Source organism: Oncorhynchus nerka, linkage group LG10, assembly GCF_034236695.1.
Source record: "Oncorhynchus nerka isolate Pitt River linkage group LG10, Oner_Uvic_2.0, whole genome shotgun sequence".
Classification (NCBI taxonomy): domain Eukaryota; kingdom Metazoa; phylum Chordata; class Actinopteri; order Salmoniformes; family Salmonidae; genus Oncorhynchus; species Oncorhynchus nerka.
Window position 1 is genome coordinate 61,435,401 of NC_088405.1, and position 21,705 is coordinate 61,457,105.

At 39.8% G+C, this 21,705-nt stretch overlaps 1 protein-coding gene across 1 annotated transcript in view; it reads right to left on the reverse strand.

The window, feature by feature from the left end:
* LOC115135748 (moesin) overlaps nucleotides 1-11,630 on the reverse strand; it is a 34,715-nt gene extending 23,085 nt beyond the window's left edge. The window contains exon 1 of the mRNA XM_029670801.2: nucleotides 11,357-11,630. Coding sequence (XP_029526661.1) covers nucleotides 11,357-11,368 — 12 coding nt within the window. The 5' untranslated portion in view covers nucleotides 11,369-11,630. The remainder of the gene's footprint in view (nucleotides 1-11,356) is intronic.
* Nucleotides 11,631-21,705: the final 10,075 nt, after the last annotated feature.

The following is a 21,705-nucleotide window of genomic DNA, read 5'->3' on the forward strand; positions in this document are numbered from 1 at the left end:
ATAGTAGCCTATTTAAAGACTTGGTTTTTACCTCTGGAATGTTGAAACACATGATGAAAGACTATCTACAGATTCATATAAATGAGCAAAGTAACTGCTCATGTACAGAAAAACACTTGCATATACTAGCTTTGGGTTATTCAACACATATACTAGTATTGGGTTATCTTAATCATGATACCAAAACTGGAATTTTAAAAATGAACAAATTGATTGAAGAATGATTCATATAACAGCAGGTATACAAAACCTGATGAGTTAGCCATCAATGATACCTCAGTCCAGACAATTACAGTGCATTTGGAAAGTATGCAGAAATTTGGACTTTTTCAAAATGTTGTTAAAAATATATTTTATATTTGAGGATTTTCAAAGTTGCCACCCTTTGCCTTGATGACAGCTTTGCACACACTTGGCATTCTCTCAACCAACTTTTTTTAAACCTTAATTTATCTAGGCAAGTCAGTTAAATTAAGAACAAATTATTATTTACAATGACGGCCTACCCCGGCCAAACCCAGACGACGCAGGGCCAATTTTGCACCGCCCTACGGGACTCTCAATCACGGCCGGATGTGATACAGCCTGGAATCCAACAAGGGACTATAGTGACGCCTCTTGCACCTCTTGCCTTAGAACACTGCGCCACTCAGGAGTACTGAGGTTCATGAGGTAGTCACCTGGAATGCATTTCAATTAACAGGTGTGGTTTGTTAAAAGTTAATTTGTGGAATTTCTTTCCTTCTTAATGCTTTAGAGCCAATCACTTGTGTTCTGACAAGGTAGGGGTGGTATACAGAAGATAGCCCTATTTGGTAAAAGACCAAGTCAATATTAAGGCAAGAACAGCTCAAATAAGCAAAGAGAAACGACAGTCCATCATTACTTTAAGACATGAATGTCAGTCAATACGGAACATTTCAGGAACTTTGACAGTTTCTTCAAGTGCAGTCGCAAAAACCATCAAGCGCTATGATGAAACTGCCGCTCATGAGGACAGCCACAAGAAAGGAAGACCCAGAGTTACCTCTGCTGCAGAGGACAACATTAGAGCTAACTGCACCTCAGATTGCGAGTAGTGTGGTGTGGTTCCCACGTGAAGCATGGAGGAGGTGTGATGGTGTAGGGTGCCTTGCTGGTGTAGGGTGCCTTGCTGTGATTTATTTAGAATTCAAGGCACACTTAACCAGCATGGCGACCACAGCATTCTGCAGTGATACACCATCCCACCTGGTTTGTGCATAGTGGGACTATCATTTGTTTTTCAACAGGACAATGACCCAAAACACAACTCCAGGCTGTGTAAGGGTTATTTGACCAATAAGGAGAGTGATGGAGTGCTGCATCAGATGACCTGGCCTCCACAATCACCCAACCTAAACTTAATTTAGATGGTTTGGGATGAGTTGGACCGCAGAGTGAAGGAAAAGCAGCCAACAAGTGCTCAGCATATGTGGCAACTCCTTCAAGACTGTTGGAAAATAATTCCTCATGAAGCTGGTTGAGAGAATGCCAAGAGTGTGCAAAGCTGTCATCAAGGGAAAGGGTGGCTACTTTGAAGAATCTCAAAAATAAATATATTTTGATTTGTTACACTTGTGTTGGTTAATAAATGATTCCATTTGTGTTATTTCATAGTTTTGATGTCTTCAATATTATTCTATTGTAGAAAATAGTATGAATAAAGAAAAACCCTTGAATGAGTAGGTGTGTCCAAACTTTTGACTGGTACTGTAAGTATTTCAACCCTTTACTCAGTACTTTGTAGCACCTTTGACAGCGATTACAGCCTCGAGTCTTCTTGGGTATGACACTACAAACTTGGCACACCTGTATTTTTGGAGTTCCTCCCATTATTCTCTGCAGATCCTCTCAAGCTCTGTCAGGTTGGATGGGGAGTGTCGCAGCACAGCTATTTTCAGGTCTCTCCAGAGATTTTCGATCGGGTTCAAGTACATTCACTCAAGTACATTCAGAGACTTGCCCCGAAGCCACTCCTGTCTTGCCACTCCTGTTGTCTTGGATGTGTGCTTAGGGTCATTGTCCTGTTGGAAGGTGAACCTTTGCCACAGTCGGAGGTCCTGAGCGCTCTGGATCAAGTTTTCATCAAGGATCTCTCTGTACTTTGCCCCGTTGATCTTCCCTCGATTCTGACTAGTCTCCCAGTCACTGCCACTGAAAAACATCCCCACAGCATGATGCTGCCACCACCATGCTTCACCGTAGGGATGGTGCCAGGTTCTCTCTAGATGTGACGCTTGGCATTCAGGCCAAAAAGTTAATTCTTGGTTTCATCAGACCAGAGAATATTGTTTCTCATGGTCTGAGAATCCTTTAGGTGCCTTTTGGCAAACTCCAAGCGGGCTGTCATGTGCTTTTTAATGAGGAGTGGCTTCGGTCTGGCCACTCTACCATGAAGGCCTGATTGGTGGAGTGCTGCAGAGATGGTTGTCATTCTGGAAGGTTCTCCCATCTCCTCAGAGGAACTCTGGAGCTCTGTCAGAGTGACCATCAGGTTCTTGGTCACCTCCCTGACCAAGGCCCTTCTCCCCCGATTGCTCAGTTTGGTCGGGCGGCCAGCTCTAGGAAGAGTCTTGGTTGTTCCAAGCTTCTTCAATTTAAGAATGATGGAGACCAGTGTTCTTGGGGACCTTCAATGCTGTAGACATTTATTGATACCCCTTCCCCAAGATCTGTGCCTTGACACAATCCTGTCTCGGAAGCTCTACAGACAATTCCTTCGACCTCATGGCTTGGTTTTTGGTCTGACATGCACTGTCAACTGTGGGACCTTATATAGACAGGTTGGTGCCTTTCCAAGTCATGACCAATCAATTGAATTTACCACAGGTGGACTCCAATCAAGTTGTAGAAACATCTCAATGATGATCAATGGAAACAGGATGCACCGGAGCTCAATTTCGAGTCTCATAGCATAAGACGTTTTTTATTTGTAATACATTATCAAAAATTTCTAAAAACCTGTTTTTGCTTTGACATTATGGGGTACTGTGTGTAAATGTACGAGGATTATTTTGAATCCACTTTAGAATAAGGCTGTAACGTAACAAAAGGTGGAAAAAGTAAAGGGGTCTGAATACTTTCCGAATGCACTGTACATCATGGCACAACACTCACAGCAGACTTATAGCCAGTATGCCCATAAAAGGAATGCAAAAAAAGTGTGTAAGCTGCCTGTCTTATGTCTCTTTTATGGTATACAAGCTTTCTCCTGCTGTGTACCCTAAACGTATTTCCTATGCTGTGAGAGTGATTAATACAGCTATATTGACAAGGCTCCATGTTCTCTTTCCTCTCAAAAATGTAAATGCACAATCAGCCAGCCTGTATTTCAGTGTGTGTGTGTGGTGGGGGGGGGGGGGCAGTACGCCTGAGCTGAGCCACAACAACATGCCTTATTTTCCAGTTGTGTGGCTGATTAGGGCTGCGTTCTTTCCCCTCTGTGTCAGCAGGCCCTGATTTGCTGGTCAGGCCACTTGTCACCCTGCCACTTCCTGTCATCACCGGCGGGCCCGGTGGGATAGAGCAGGGAGCTGGAGAGGGTAAAGCTTTGGCTGGAATGAGGCCTGGCGGCGTCACACAGACAAAAGGGCTGTATAGTAGAGCTGTGACTGGGCCAAGGTCTGTATGAGAAGGAATTAACTAGGACCCAGACACATTCAGCCATCTACAAGTGAATAGCACAAACCCTTGACATGGTTTGTTTTCAGGGATATATTTCACCATGATTAAGATACAAGGCTATTCCATGAGTGATAATTTATATTTATAAACAAGTTAGGGCCTAAAACTATCTATTACCATAGCCATTTCTTTTACGGTATAAACTATGAACTGAGTCACACCACAAATGTGAGTTGAATCTAACTTCAGTGATTCTTTGAACTGTCTTAATTGCCCTACAAGATCCAGTAAAACATTGATGAAAGTAGATTGCATGTAAGGCCTACATTGTGTCTCTGTCACTATGTTAAAAATGGATTTGTATTAATGATATGATGAATCACCTAAATCATACACTATACTGTCTATTTTCCCAGCCAACTAGACAGACTGCTTAACATGACATAGCCTACTGATTAGACATCATTTCATTGTGGAGTTCAGGCCAACAGGTTCTTGGCTGCCAGTCATTGTTAAGAAGTGACTTTTCTGGGTAAAAATAGCTCATCTCTCACATGAAAAAGGAACTAAGAATGTGCAGTTCTGCCCGGTAAGGGTGGGTCTCGTATGGCCAGAGTTCAGAAAACTTCTCACACACTATTATTAGAACAGCAGCAAAACATCATTCATCGTAACAGGACCAAGGATACATGTTAATGTTTCCTTTCTGCCCTTCGGAACATTCAATGCCTTTTCTGTCTTGTAAAGGGAGTTTGATCATACTGAGTAGAAAACAAAGCTATAACAAACCTTAGCTATAGACTGTATTTCAGTAAAGTATGCACACGTTATGACAGCAAATTATTATAAACTGGGACACCAATCACCAGAAGAAAAAACTATATATATTTCCAACATTTCGGAATGCCTCCTCCTTTAACTGTCTCCTCGAGACATCTGTCTTTTTCAATTCGGCAAAGCCAAAAAGCCAAATATTTAATTGATATGATGATTGAAATACAAACAAATTAACTTCAAAGAAGATTTTAAAAATCCTAAATACGTGGAAATCAGGAACTGATGGATAATCCCTATACAATACTATGTGGTTAGATTCTTGGTAACATATACTTTTATCTGTTTGGGGGTGCATTTTAACCATTCACAAAGTAGCAGCTAAAAGCTCACTCTAATTCCACGAAATTCTGAGATTTAGGTTAGCCTCAAACTATTACCTCTCTTCTCCATAGAGCAAACATGTTCTAAACTACCACTAAAGTCAATTTTACAGAATCAATACATTTTCCATTATGTAGATATTTTTCAGGTTGAATGTGTGAGTCTATTAGATTCAAGTTAGTTAAACTCACTGTACTATGACTTATCCTTTTTTCAAAACAGGTTCATGAATCACAGATAATGCCATCTCCTGTGTATTCAAACAACTTAAAAGCAACTACTTCAGCACATATTGATAAGGTCATTATCAGAATCATTATTGTTCACTTACTAAGAAATACTGGAGTGCTTTATGCTAACCGAGGGTGAGATCCTATGTAAAACATGAGGTTTGTTAGAAACAAAACTACATCTAAATCAACAAAAAAACACAAAACAAACAACAAAAGACAACTCACTGGTTGGATTTCTGCAGCCAGGGAGAGACGTTTCAGACCTGCCACACAGTTACTCTCCATTTACGGGCTAAAGCCCCCAAAGGTTTGCATAATTTCTGCCTTTCACACACTCAACCGCCTGTGGCTTAGTTTATTACAAATTGTTAATCTCAACTCTGCTATGTGCATTTACAGAGCTGCTTAATCCCTTTCTTACATAGCACTGGTCTTTCCACTTCATTTGTTTCTGTTGTTTGTTGTTTATGAAGAACTAACACTTTTCAGCTAACACAATTATAATCAAGTCAATATAGTAGTTCACTTCATGGACAGTAAGAAGTAGAAATGGCTGTTGATTAGAATATCATATTTCTGAAGGAAAGCAACCTCATAGAATACCAACACATTTCTTAGTGATGTGTAGAGTTATAGAGTCTAAAGGTACATCAAAAGGAAAGTTAACCAGAGTGCAAGTAACTTTTTATTGATGAAAGGGTCTTGTGAATGTAATAAGATGTTTTATTTAATGTAAAATAGCATATTATAACATATGTACTATAACATTATCTGGGTAATCTGTTAACGAGACAGGAATCAATTTGGTTTCTGACATGGGGTGACCTGTAGAAGTGCTTAAAAACATCAAGGGTCATTCCACATCAAAAAGCACAAGAAAGAGGCTTGACACCAACCATTTCAGATTGTGCTGAAATTGTTTCTGTAGTTAGAGACAAATAAGATTAGCATTTTATTAAAATATAATTTGATCTCTGAGAAATTAAGATAATTGATTTGAACCTAGGGATACACGGTATATCAGTGAACATATCGGAATCGGACGGTATTAGCTAAAAATGCCAACATCGGTATCGGCTGATGTCTAGTTTAACACCCTAATGTGCAAAACAGATGTCATGACGTGCTTACCTATATAACTTAGGTACATGACGTAATGACGCCACGTAAAATGTTGCGCTATACGTGCAACACAGCATTCCTAAACTAGCCCACAATGTCTGCTCAGTGGATCGAGCAGTCATTTGAAAGAGTAACAAAATTTCAGCGAGACAACTCAAAGGCGAAACCCATTAAAGCCAAGATATTGCCCTTGACAATCAACCTTTCTCTGTCGTGGGCGATGTTGGCTTTTGCCGACTGGTCGAGCACCGGTACACACTACCAAGTGCACTATTTTTCAGATGTTGCCCTACCGGAGATACACAGTAATGGCATCACTGCTATTAGCTTCACGACATACACACTACGGAATGCCGTTTGGGTCTTTGTGTGTCAAAAAAGATACTGTAGCACTGTCAAAGCTGTACAAAAAAAGTCTGTAAACAAGCAAATACAGGCCACGATGTGTTTAGAATACCCTGTTGGTAATAAAGAATAGTTTGTTCAACCGCAACTAGCTTGGTACCTAGCTAACACCAATACAACCAGCCTGAAAACAATGACCAGTAGAACCTGCAGTCATTTTCATTATTTTTAGCAACTATTTAGGAATCCTTGTGAGTAAGTATTAGTTAGGTTCCCACTTTTTGTTAGCCTATTGAAATTGAACTTCAGTTCATGAAAATAAATAGCTAGTCAGCAACTTAAGTCTGTTTCCCAAAGCTAACGTTATAAGCAGCCAGTTAGCTTCATCTGGCTAGTGAGGCTCGACTGCACCAGGTTATGTGTTGTGAAGCTAGCCACAGTTAGGATTAGGCACAATAGTGGAATTTGCGGTTTGCCTTCCAAGTAAAAGTGTCATTGACAGTAATGCAAATGAATACAAATAGTAGAATTATGCCATACTTTTATTTTGAAGTCCACTATTGTGTCTAATCCTTATTGTGGCTAGCTTCACAGATGGGTCCGACCACCATTAATCAAATAAGAATTGTCTTATAAACTAGGGTTATTTTAGATGATGTCACCTAGCTAAATAGTTAGCTAGATAACTATAGCCACTGAAACAGATGTTGCGTTATTTGACACGTCAAATTGTGTTATTTGACGTGTATCTTTTTTGACATGCAATGACCCAAATGGCATTCCATAGAAATCCTGGTTGAGAATGAAACAACTGAACAAATGAACAACGAAGTGAAAGAAATAGGTTTTGATTATGTTTTACTGGTAATGGGGACATACGTAAATGCCAACAAAATAACTTTTTGGTCAGTGTGGTGGGTGTGTGTAAACTTTATTTAACTAGGCAAGTCAGTTAAGAACAAATTCTTACTTACAATGACGGCCCGGACAACGCTGGGCCAATTGTGCGCCGCACTATGGGACTCCCAATCACGGCCGGATGTGATACAACCTGGATTCGAACCAGGGACTGTAGTGACGCGTCTTGCACAGAGATGCAGTGCCTTAGGCCGCTGTGTCCATGTGTGTGTGTGTTAACTATTTAACTGTACTAGAATGCTTAAATGGCTGCTAAAATTGTAAATTTCGGTTATCGGCATCATTTTTTTGTCAAGGAAAATATTGGATATCGGCCAAAATTTAAATATCAGTGCACCTCTATTTGCACTCAAATTGTCCTTTTAATTTATAGGATGCTTAAGTAATCTTAAATAAATATAGTACCTAACATCTGATTCTCAACTATGAATAAGACTTGAAGAAGCCAATAAAATGATCAAAAACCAACCCCGGACACACCACACCACATGCCAAACCCACCACAACAACCAGTATACAGTATCAGTTCGCTATGTCTAACAAATAGTATACAGCTGCGTCTTGAAGGATTGGTCTTCATCTTATGTAATGTATTCCCTGTGAATCTGGTGATGGTTTCATGGAGGAACTAAAATGTTTTCATGGAGAACTGGCTTGACTTGTGAGGATGACTACACAATTTATTTGTATCATTAGCAAAAGCTATTTGTTTTCTACCCAAAGTCGCAAAGAAAATGTTGTGTTCCATTTAATAAACACAAAAGACCAGCAACATTGATAAAATGATGTAGCGGTAGCAGGAACAGCGGCACCTAGTGGGCAAAAAACGGGTACTTTCACACTAATGCGAATACAATGGCTAATCTCTCTTAACAGGAGAGAGAAAGAAATCAAACAGATTCAAAGGAAATACATCACATAGGATGAAGTAGCAATACTCCAAGCTGCAGCTCCATACTACTTGTCAGACATAGAGACCTACTATACTGTATACTGGTTGTTGGGGTGGGATAGGAGTGGGTGTGGGGGGTCCACTGGTGGCCATTTTATTGTTTTCCTCGTGTTACTCAATAGCAGGAAGAAGTTTGATCCAAATCGGATGTTGGGTAGTATAATTCTTAAATATTATGGGAATCCTATAAATTAACCCAATGATTCCCACTGTTGTGCGGGTGTGATTTAAGACGTTTAACCACTTTTAAACATTGTGTGTTTGAGCTACAGACTTATTGGTTGTACAATTGGATTCGTCTTTTTCTTCTGTATCCATTGGGGGCTGAGATAGAGAGGTGTTTGTGAGACAAGGGCTGATCCCGAAGGGGCCCGGGGCGGGGTCTTTTTTTACAAAAATGTCTGTTGAGTCTGAGCTAAAAACTATTACGCTATCTATGAAAAGCTGAGACTCTCACGAACACGCACGTGTAACATGTTTGCTCTATGACGCTCACAAGCTACACAATAATTATTACAAGGAAAGGGGTTCTTCTACATAGAACTCCATAGGAAATCTCAGGACAGTGTCATATTACTGTAATAAGCTCACATAGTTGCTGTCAAACTCCACACAGTTGTCACTGACTAGTTGGATATTCATTTCCCACTGAGCAAACAAGTTCTGTACTTACAGCATTCATATTAAGGTATTTTTATCAGGTTTTTGCTTTGGCAGACCATGACCCCAACTGCTAATGTCAAATTGCTTTGCGTTCTACTAGTAACCCAATCTTATCTCAATCTCTTAATTCAAAGACTCAATCATGGACACTCTTACTGACAGTTGTGGCTGCTTTGCGTGATGTATTGTTGTCTCTACCTTCTTGCACTTTGTGCTGTTGTCTGTGCCTAACAATGTTTGTTCCCTGTTTTGTGCTGCTACCATGTTGTGCTGCTGCCATGTTGTGTTGTCATCTTAGGTCTCTCTTTATGTAGTGTTGTGTTGTCTCTTGTCATGATGTGTGTTTTGTCCCATATTTTAATTGTATTTATTTGTATCTTTAATCCCAGCCCCCTTCCCAGCAGGAGGCCTTTCGCATTTTGGTAGGCTGTCATTCTAAATAAAGAATTTGTTCTTAACTGACTTGCCTAGTTAAATAATGGTTAAATAAAATATAAAAATATAAAAAACCTGACTGTCCTATAAAGAAAATGGTAAAACACTTCATTGTGAGGCTAAATATAAGGGCTGCAGATAAATGAAAAGCCTGGGTTTTGCTGGGGTATCGGGACTGATATGGTTAAAAGGGCCAATTCGGGGACAATAAACTACCTTAAAGTTATGGTAAATAATGCAATAAATAATGTTTCAGGAATGCCAATCTTATCAGTTTCTAACTACAGAAGCAATTTCAGAACAATCTGAGATGGTGGGCGTCATGGTTTGCTGAAATTACATGGAACGACTCAAGTGCTGAGGATGATGGCTGAGGAACCATGCAGTTGCAGTTGTGCAGGGCGGAGAAGGGGGAGTCTGTGCTGTGAAACACCAAATAAGGCTTTCAGTGGCAGTCAAGAGACTGCAGGCCAGGAAATAGCAAAAAAGGAACTGACGTAATCTCAGAAACCTTGAGTCACTAGATTACAGTTCCTTGGGAAACTGTAACAATGCCAAAAGAAGCAAAGCCTACACTAATGGTAGGGGGATACATGAATGACTGGTGTGAAAAGACATGTTAATACAAATACAAAGATAAACAATTTATAAAACTATAATCTTCTCATGAGTTAAAAGTCTTAAAAGGTAAATGTCACAACACTGCACTTTATTTTACTGTCATTACCTGAGGTGCATTTGATCGCAGTGATTTAAAAAAAAATCCTGATGTTTTACTTTTCTGTCTTGTGAATCATGTAGTAGGCCTATGCTATGATGCTACACAGAATGGCATATTCAGTGTTCCTAATTTGATGTAAATACTTGGTTAAAGATAATGTAGAAATTATATAAATTACAGATGCAGTGCAATGTAACATCAATAGAACTGATTCAGTGGATTCTACATTGAACTACATTTCCCTGGGCTGGGCTATGTAGGAAAAACCTAATACACAGGCCTGGTAAACTTAACAAAGGTTTGCCATAGATCAAACTTGAAGTACTTTTAGATTCTGTATAGACTACATTTTGATAGAGCAGATTGCATGTGACCTGACCTGCATCATTCAATAGCAATCCTATAGGACAGACTACCATAGGAGTTCACTGTTGAAGAGTGCATCTGTCAGGCTAGATGTTGTACTACTGGGTACCACAAAGACAAACAACGTCAACGAACGGGAACCTCCGGTAAACCCACAGCAAACAAAACCCAAACTAATTGGCCGCGTTGATATGAATAATAACGTACAAAATGTCTAACATAATTGTTTACAAACAGGGATAGAGTTGATATGAATACAAAGAAGCGCCATTCAACTTCTTTTAAAGTTCATTCGGAAGCCAATCACGTTCCATGAAGGGGGGTTGTCGATAGCGCATAGTTTGACACAAAATAACGGTTAATAGAATTGACACAAACATAGGTCAACAAAAAATAACTTTGGGCAACATTATAAGCTATCAATTCATTGAAATCGTTAATAAAAAAAAGTTTTGGAGAATCTGCAGGAAAAATATAGGTAACAGCGATATAGACAATAAACGTTTCATTCATTTGATGCGCGCGAAACCTTTTCGGACCTATAGCCCTAGGCTACTTTAGGATACAAAGTCAGACAAATTCAGTATCCTCACTTAGTTTATTGCGTCGAATAGATGCTTATGAAAACATATAGTGTAGTCAATCCAAACATTTGACCTTGTATCATGGGCTAAATAATCTTTCTCGATTTAACAAGACCGGAATACATTTTGACCAGAGTGGCGTTTTAAATAACGTCTATGTATATGTGAACGTTGGAAATAAACTGTTCACAAACACTAAAAAAAAAATACTCACAGTCTTTGGCATTTTTGCAGTTCTCGGTCTTTAGTCACTGATGTCAGGAATTGGATGATGGCAACAATGGAGTCAACTAAAACGTGTGTCCATTAGATAAGGTGCGCAATCTGAAATAGCGTCAGTCACGTTCAGTTTATCTTTGATTTCAAAATTTTCCCACAACCTAAAGAAGGCTACTCGTATTTGACTATTTCTTTGTTTCGCCTCAAAGTCGTGGTCCAGAGCTTGATTTCCTGCTAATAGCACTGTGACTGAAAAACCACACCCAACGCAATGAAGACATACTAAAAGTAGTTTTCAGCAGACTCCGCCTGTATTCTCATGACCCGTTATGCCTTTGTAAAACTCCAGTTAAACGTAAACAGTTTATCTATACTGAACAAAAATATAAGCGCAACTTGCAACAATTTCAACGATTTTACTGAGTTACAGTTCATATAAGGAAATCGGTCAATTGAAATAAATAAAGTATGGATCTATGGATTACGGATTAAATAAAGGTTCAATAAAATAACAAATATATAATAATATATGGATTTCACATAACTGGCAGTGGTGTAAAGTACTTACGTACTTATTTTTTACAACTTTTACTTTACTACATTCCTAAATGAAATAATGTACTTTTTACTCCATACATTTCCCCTGACACATAAAAGTACTTGTTACATTTTGAATGCTTAGCATTGCAGGAAAATGGTCTAATTCACACACTTCTCAAGAGAACATCCCTGGTCATCTACTGCCTCTGATCTGGCGGACTCACAAAACACACATGCTTTGTAAATTATGTCTGAGTGTTAGCGTGTGCCCCTGGCTATCCGTCAATGCAAAAAAGAAAATGGTGCCATCTGGTTTGCTTAATATCAAAGCAAATCAACGTTTATTTGTCACGTGCCCCGAATACAACAGGTGTAGTAGACCTTACAATGAAATGCTTACTTACAGGCTCTAACCAATGGTGCAAAAAAGGTATGTGTGTGTGAGTGTGTAGGTTGGTAGGTAAAGAAATAAAACAACAGTAAAAGGACATTTGAAGAAAGAGTAGCAAGGCTATATACAGACACCTGTTAGTCAGGCTTATTGAGGTAGTATGTACATGTAGGTATCATTAAATTGACTATGCATATATGATGAACAGAGAGTAGCAGCAGTGTAAAAGAGGGGTGGGGGGGGGGGGGTTCACACAATGCAAATAGTCCGGGTAGCCATTTGGTTACCTGTTCAGGAGTCTTATGGCTTGGGGGTAAAAACTGTTGAGAAGCCTTTTTGTCCTAGACTTGGCACTCCGGAACCGCTTGCCATGCGGTAGTAGAGAGAACAGTCTACCACTGGGGTGGCTGGGGTCTTTGACAATTTTTAGGGCCTTCCTCTGACACCGCCTGGTGTAGAGGTACTGGATGGCAGGCAGCTTTGCCCCAATGATGTACTGGGCCGTACGCACTACCCTCTGAAGTGCCTTGCTGTCGGAGGCCAAGCAATTGCCGTAACAGGCAGTGATGCAACCGGTCAGGATGCTCTCGATGTTGCAGCTGTAGAACCTTTTGAGGATCTCAGGACCCATGCCAAATCTTTTTAGTTTCCTGAGGGGGAATAAGCTTTGTCGTGCCCTCTTCACAACTGTCTTGGTGTGTTTGGACCAATCTAGTTTGTTGTTGATGTTTACACCAAGGAATTTGAAGCTCTCAACTTGTTCCACTACAGCCCCGTCGATGAGAATGGGGACGTGCTCGGTGCCCCTTTTCCTGTAGTCCACAATCATCTCCTTAATCTTGGTTACGTTGAGGGATAGGTTGTTTTTCTGGCACCACCCGGCCAGGTCTCTGACATCCTCCCTATAGGCTGTCTCGTCGATGTCGGTGAGCAGGCCTATAACTGTTGTGTCGTCAGCAAACTTAATGATGGTGTTGGAGTCATGCCTGGCCATGCAGTCGTGGGTGAACAGGGAGTACAGGAGGGGACTGAGCACGCACACCTGGGGAGCTCCAGTGTTGAGGATCAGCGTGGCAGATGTGTTGCTACCTACCCTCACCACCTGGGGGCGGCCTGTCAGGAAGTCCAGGATCCAGTTGCAGAGGGAGGTGTTTAGTCCCAGGATCCTTAGCTTGGTGATGAGCTTTGAGGGTACTATGGTGTTGAATGCTGAGCTGTAGTCAATGAACAGCATTCTCACATAGGTGTTCATTTTGTCCATGTGGGAAAGGACAGTGTGGAGTGCAATAGAGATTGCATCATCTGTGGATCTGTTTGGGCGGTATGCAAATTGGAGTGGGTCTAGGGTTTTGAAATGATTTATACTTTTACTTTTGATACTTAAGTACATTTTATCAATTACATTTACTTTTGAAACTTAAGTATATCTAAAACCAAATACTTTTAGACTTTTACTCGAGTAGTATTTTACAGGGTGATTTTCACTTTTACTTGAGTCATTTTATAATAACATATGTTAACTTTTACTCAAGTATGACAATTGGGTCCTTTTCCCCCCACTGATAACTGGGCAGGAGCACAGAAATACTCCTCAGTTTCATCAGCTGTCCGGGTGGCTGGTCTCAGATGATCGTGAAGGTGAAGAAGCCGGATGTGGAGGTCCTGGGCTGGCGTGGTTACACATGGTCGGTTGTGCGACCGATTGGACATACTGCCAAATTCTCTAAAATGATGTTTGAGGTGGCATATGGTAGAGAAATGAACCTTCAAATATTTTGCAACAATTCTGGTGGACATTGCTGCAGTCAGCATCCCACACACCCTAAAACTAGGCAGCTAGGCTACTAGTAGCCATTTAATTTTACTCCAGTTTATCAAGGTATAATAATGCGATTTTTAAAGTCACCTAAGCGACATTGTTTCTGGGATAGGCACACCCGATAGTTTATTTGATAACTGCCATTGCCTTTTGCCTATTCTTTTCAACAAACACCTAGAGCTCAATTTCTATAATGGTTTGAATATAAAGAACAGTTTTACAAAAATGATTCAACCTCAGAGGAGTTTTGTCTTGTGACACATAGTCAGGCCTGAACATGTGTACCACCCATATGAAAAACAGGCCTATTGAAGTCGACTTTCAAGCAATACAATCATTTAAATTTAATATGAAGTACATTTTTGTGTATGCAAATATCTCATTGCATCCAGCCTCATTCCACTTCCCCTGACCCATGGACAAATATGGACACCTATTGAAATAATTACAGAAATAGGATAGGCCAAGGCCTAATATAAAGGCCTGTAACCACTCATACAAATATGGGCCAGATGTCGATACCAGTAAGATAGACTGTACAAAGCTATAATAATAGTAGCCTACAATATATTTGATTTCCTGTATAGGCCTATAATCCACAACAGCCAGCAGGCATATGAGAATAAATTACACCTCATCACTGTATGATTGAATAGCAGACTAGACATTACATGTTATATTTGCTTAATATTTCTGGGGTTTTATTCAAATTTCAAGAAATATTAGAATTGTGGAATACATAGTGGACTACATTTTGTAGACTTTACCCTTTGCAAAAGTATTTTTTTTAAATGGCGTTTAGTAGGCATTCCCTAATGGAAATATGTAAACGTAAATATATCTGGCCCGCCAGATAGCTAGTTCCTGCCGTCCGGCCGGCCAGACACCTAATTCTGACCAGATAGCTAGGTCCGTCCGGCCGGCTGGCCAGGTAGCTAGGTCCTGCCGGCCGGCATGCCGGAAAGCTAGGTCCGGCTGGCCGGCTAGATAGCTAGGTCTGGCTAGGTAAGGGATACACATATTTGATCTTCAGATAATGTTATCCTGTTGCAAAATGACTATATTTTTAGATTCTAAGTGAATTGCTCTGTTAACTTGTTTCAATATTCAAATGTTACATTATGTCACATGACAGGTTGGCAGCTGTATTGTTTGCAATCATTGTTACAAATAATACTCACACAACAATTTAGGGTGATTGCAGGGCCGGAGGCAGAATGAATCAGCTGAATGGGCATTTGATTTCCATAGGGGGAAAGTTTTTTTCACGGGGCCTCTTATTTGTACACTGCACAATAAAAAATTAAAATAAACTAAAACCGCCCCTTCAAGCTAATTCTAATAGTGTAATTAATACATGTGATATTTGCTAAAGCAAAAGTAACAATTTGGTTGTGTTTATGAAGGTCTTAGGTAACAGTAGAATACGATTTTTTACGCAAATAACACAAAATCATTTTTATTAGTTTACGTTACTGTAAGATATGTAAAAACAAAAACACAAATTCAAGTGTTCAATATATTTTAGTGCCTTTGTTACAACTATCAAACAGAAAGCATATGTGTTGAAACACCAACCACCAAGACGTATGGTCAGCAAGATGCTCGGTCAAATGATGAAAACATCAGTAGCCTAAACATCATTACAGTATAAGCGCCAAGTGTGCTTGATTAACAGTGAAAATCATCACAAATGTAATAATGGCATTAGAATGAATATAAGTGTCAATATGACAAGACAGAAGTTATTGTCAGATTGTGTCTTCACGCAATGGTATCAGTTGGAGCATGTGCATGTCACAAACAACAAAATCTGGTGAGTGCATTGCTGATGTTGCTTTTTTGCTTTATATGTAGGGCCTGCTCTCTCTTTTGAATAAAAGTGTGTGCTAAATGGCGTATATTATCCAGTGATGACATTTTGTGTTTATAATCCTGATAATCCAAACGTTGTCACAGTTTAATTTGTTGGTGTCACAGGCAGTGCGCCTCGGAGGTGTATTGTTTTTAATATTTTAAAAAAAAATGTAACCTTTATTTAACTAGGCAAGTCAATTAAGAAAAATTATTATTTACAATGATGGCCTACCCCGGCCAAATCACGTCCGGATGTGATACAGCCTGGATAGGTTCAGGCTGAGGCTCAGAATCAGAAATATAATCATCAGAAATATGATTATTAAGTATTCAGACCCCTTCCCTTTTTCCACATTTTGTTACGTTACAGCTTTATTCGAAAATTGATTTTTTTTAAATGAATCATCAATCTACACACAATACCCCATAATGACAAAGCGAAAACAGATTTTTTGAATTTTTGCAAATATATTAAAAAACAAAAAAACAGATACCTTATTTACATACTGTAAGTATTGAGACTTGATGGAAACCTGTTCCAGAGCGCTCAGGACCTCAGACTGGGGCAGAGGTTCACCTTCCAACAGGACAATGACCCTAAGTACACATCCAAGACAACGCAGGAGTGGCTTCGGGACAAGTCTCTGAATGTACTTGAGTGGCCCATCCAAAGCTGGACTTGAACCCGATCGAAAATCTCTGGAGAGACCTGAAAATAGCTGTGCTGCGACACTCCCCATCCAACCTGACAGAGCTTGAGAGGATCTGCAGAGAAAAATGGGAGAAACTCCACAAATACATGTGTGCCAAGCTTATAGCGTCATACCCAAGAAGACTCGAGGCTGTAATCGCTGCCAAAGGTGCTTCAGCAAAGTATTGAGTAAAGAGATTGAATACTTAAGTAAATGTGATTTTTTAAAACCTGTTTTTCCTTTGTCGTTATGGGGTATTGTGTGTATACAGTGCCTTGTGAAAGTATTCGGCCCCCTTGAACTTTGCGACCTTTTGCCACATTTCAGGCTTCAAACATAAAGATATAAAACTGTATTTTTTTGTGAAGAATCAACAACAAGTGGGACACAATCATGAAGTGGAACGACATTTATTGGATATTTCAAACTTTTTTAACAAATCAAAAACTGAAAAATTGGGCGTGCAAAATTATTCAGCCCCCTTAAGTTAATACTTTGTAGCGCCACCTTTTGCTGCGATTACAGCTGTAAGTCGCTTGGGGTATGTCTCTATCAGTTTTGCACATCGAGAGACTGACATTTTTTCCCATTCCTCCTTGCAAAACAGCTCGAGCTCAGTGAGGTTGGATGGAGAGCATTTGTGGACAGCAGTTTTCAGTTCTTTCCACAGATTCTCAATTGGATTCAGGTCTGGACTTTGACTTGGCCATTCTAACACCTGGATATGTTTATTTTTGAACCATTCCATTGTAGATTTTGCTTTATGTTTTGGATCATTGTCTTGTTGGAAGACAAATCTCCGTCCCAGTCTCAGGTCTTTTGCAGACTCCATCAGGTTTTCTTCCAGAATGGTCCTGTATTTGGCTCCATCCATCTTCCCATCAATTTTAACCATCTTCCCTGTCCCTGCTGAAGAAAAGCAGGCCCAAACCATGATGCTGCCACCACCATGTTCGACAGTGGGGATGGTGTGTTCAGGGTGATGAGCTGTGTTGCTTTTACGCCAAACATAAGGTTTTGCATTGTTGCCAAAAAGTTCCATTTTGGTTTCATCTGACCAGAGCACCTTCTTCCACATGTTTGGTGTGTCTCCCAGGTGGCTTGTGGCAAACTTTAAACAACACTTTTTATGGATATCTTTAAGAAATGGCTTTCTTCTTGCCACTCTTCCATAAAGGCCAGATTTGTGCAATATATGACTGATTGTTGTCCTATGGACAGAGTCTCCCACCTCAGCTGTAGATCTCTGCAGTTCATCCAGAGTGATCATGGGCCTCTTGGCTGCATCTCTGATCAGTCTTCTCCTTGTATGAGCTGAAAGTTTAGAGGGACGGCCAGTTCTTGGTAGATTTGCAGTGGTCTGATACTCCTTCCATTTCAATATTATCGCTTGCACAGTGCTCCTTGGGATGTTTAAAGCTTGGGAAATATTTTTGTATCCAAATCCGGCTTTAAACTTCTTCACAACAGTATCTCGGACCTGCCTGGTGTGTTCCTTGTTCTTCATGATGCTCTCTGCGCTTTTAACGGACCTCTGAGGCTATCACAGTGCAGGTGCATTTATATGGAGACTTGATTACACACAGGTGGATTGTATTTATCATCATTAGTCATTTAGGTCAAAATTGGATCATTCAGAGATCCTCACTGAACTTCTGGAGAGAGTTTGCTGCACTGAAAGTAAAGGGGCTGAATAATTTTGCACACCCAATTTTTCAGTTTTTGATTTGTTAAAAAGGTTTGAAATATCCAATAAATGTCGTTCCACTTCATGATTGTGTCCCACTTGTTGTTGATTCTTCACAAAAAAATACAGTTTTATATCTTTATGTTTGAAGCCTGAAATGTGGCAAAAGGTCGCAAAGTTCAAGGGGGCCGAATACTTTCGCAAGGCACTGTATCTGTAAGGTCCCTCAATTGAATAGTGTATTTTAAGCACAGATTCAACCACAATGACAAGGAAGGTTTTTGATAGAACATTTAAAAATAAATGCTGAATATCCCTTTGAGCATGGTGAAGTTATTAATTAGTCTTGGTATGGTGTATCAATACACCCAGTTACTAAAAAGGTACAGGCATCCTTCCTAACTCAGTTGTCGGAAAGGAAGGAAACTGCTAAGGGATTTCACCATGAGGTCAGTGGGGATTTTAAAACAGTTACAGAGTTTAATAGTTGCGATATGATAACTGAGGATGGATCAACAACATTGTTGTTACTCCACAATACTAACCTAAATGACAGAGGGGAAAGGAAGCCTTTACAGAATGAAAATATTCCAAAACATGCATCCTGTTTGCAACAAGGCACTTGAGTAATACTGCAAAAAAATGTGGCAAAGAAATTAACTTTTTGTCCTGAATACAAAGCGTTATGTTTGGGGCAAATCCAACACAACACATCACTGAGTACCACTTCATATTTTCAAGCATAGTGGTGGCTACATCATGTTATGGGTAGGCTTGTCATCAGTAAGGACTAGGGAGTTTTTTCGGATAAAAATAAACGGAATACAGCTATAAGCACAGGCAAAATCCTAGAGGAAAACCTGTTTGTCTGCTTTTCAACAGACACAAATTCACCTTTCAGCGGGATAATAACCTAAAACACAAGGCCAAATCTACACTGCAGTTGCTTACCAAGAAGACATTGAATGTTCTAGTTACAGTTTTGACTTAAATCAGCTAGAAAATCTATGACAATTCAGGTGTGCAAAGCTCTTAGAGACTTATCCAAAAAGACACTGATATAATCACCATCAAAGGTGCTTCTACAAAGTATTGCTTCAATGGTGTGAATACTTTTGCAAATTAGATATATCATTTACAATACATTTGCTAACATTTCTAAAAACATGTTTTCACTTTGTCATTATAGGGTATTGTGTGTAGATGGGTGAGAAACAATCTATTTAATCAATTTTAAATTCAGGCTGTACACAGAAAATGTGGAATAAGTCAAGGGGTACGAATACTTTCTGAAGGCACACTATATTTACATTCCATATTCTGACATTTCTCATTCTAATATTTCTGTATTTCTTTATTCCTTTCTTTTTATTTTTGGGATTTGTATGTATTTTTTTAAATATATTTTTTTATTTAACTAAGGCAAGTCAGTTAAGAACAAATTCTTATTTACAATGACGGCCTACCCCAGCTAAACCCGGACGACGCTGGGCCAATTGTGCGCCACCCTATGGGACTCCCAATCACAGCCGGATGTGATTCAGCCTGGTATTACTGTACCGTAGGAGCTAAGAACTTAAGCATTTCACTACACCCATGATAACATCTGCAAAATACGTGTACGTGACCAATAGAATTTCATTCAATTATAACCACATCATAACACTTTTCCTATGATTTGTGAGACTTGTGCAATCAACTCAATATACTATATTAATAGAGGGTCAAGACGTTCTGTCTGTTCTCTAGTCGTCACATCATCTCCTCTACCCCATCTATACACAAGGGCCTCTCAAGAGAGACATTTTGTTATTACTGTAGAGTAATTTTATAGCATATGGTTGTGTACTCATCCCAGCCTTTCACTGTGATGCCATTAAGTTGTGTTGAGGGGTAGGGTGGGTGCAATAAACAGGTGGCATGTGTGTTTTTCGGTTGTGACGCAATAGGGCTCAAAGCAATCAAAGACTATACTTCTCTTTTCAATTCTATGATCTATACATTCGGTCCCAGAACATGAATTGTGAGTTTGGTCATCATTGCTATGTTCTTTTGTTGTGTAGACGTTTGAAGGATTTCGAGAGGAAGACAAACCAAAGAGCTTATGGCCAGCACCCTCTGCAGACATGAGCTGGATCCTTGCCCAGATCAAGCACTTTGCTTGAGTCTGGGTCAGTTAACACATCCATTGGTATTGTAATGGTTATGTCAACTCGACAAACTGCATCAGAATGTATTTAACAAATAGTAATTGTATTGAAATGGAAAAGCTCCAGGCCCTCATTGATCTTTTTCCCACATAGTGAAATACTAATATATGCATTGATGGAGGATGGAGTCATGGTTCCAACCATTGTACAGCTGGAGTCACTTGGTGTTGACCCCTCAGGTAAGACTGGGATTAGGTTGTTTTCCCCCAATAAAGTTCTTAAAATAAATCTGTGTAAATTCTATGATTAATTTATTGATGAATGGATGTTGTAGTAATACTGGGGTCATGTCAAAAATAGTGTAAGCCATACACACTTACCTTACTAAGAGAAGAATGCCTTCGTTTTTTAAGAAAATACCTACCCCACTGCTCCCGGCCTTCCTCGAGTCGTCCTGCATTTCTGGCTGCCCAGCTCTTTATTCACCTCCTCCTGGAGAAACTGTTTGTGGAGCTGCAGCAGCTCTCTGAAGAAGCCCAGAAACACAGACCCTTCTATATTGCTGGGTGGATCTCTGAGGTCATCCTCTGCAACGCCAACTGTACAATCATGTTCTACCCCAATAATAAACTCCATTTAAAGATAAAACAGTGCCAGATTTACCTGATAACATTATGAATCAAAAAGCCAAAGGAATGCCAGACTGGAGGACAAGATCTTCATGAATCGTATCCAGCTGAGGTGGCAGCAACTCCTTGCAGCATGTCTGAACGCTCCGTGTGGCAATGCCTCACCTGCTCCAGCAGCAACTGACTTAATTATGTACACACATCACTTATTGTATTCTCTATTGCTCTGTACCAGCTTATGAAAAATATTTTCTGCCATTATGTTTGAAAATTACTTACTGTTTGAACTTTTGGTATCCTGGTGGACATGGAGCACCGGGTCTGACCCATGCAAGGCCCAGCCAGAAGATGGAGGACGTCCAAGAGTACCTGAGCCCATTTGTCCGGGCCGCGGAACTCAGGGGTTCTCCCTGGCAACTTTGCACAGGTCAGTTCAGTTGTCATGCCAATTTGCAGAACATGAATGTGATTGGATATTCTGATTCCATGTTATTTCATTATATCTAAACAGGATTGTATTGATAAGCAATAATCAACTTACAATGCATTTTGTGTTCTCGCCTCTTTAGACAAAGTCCA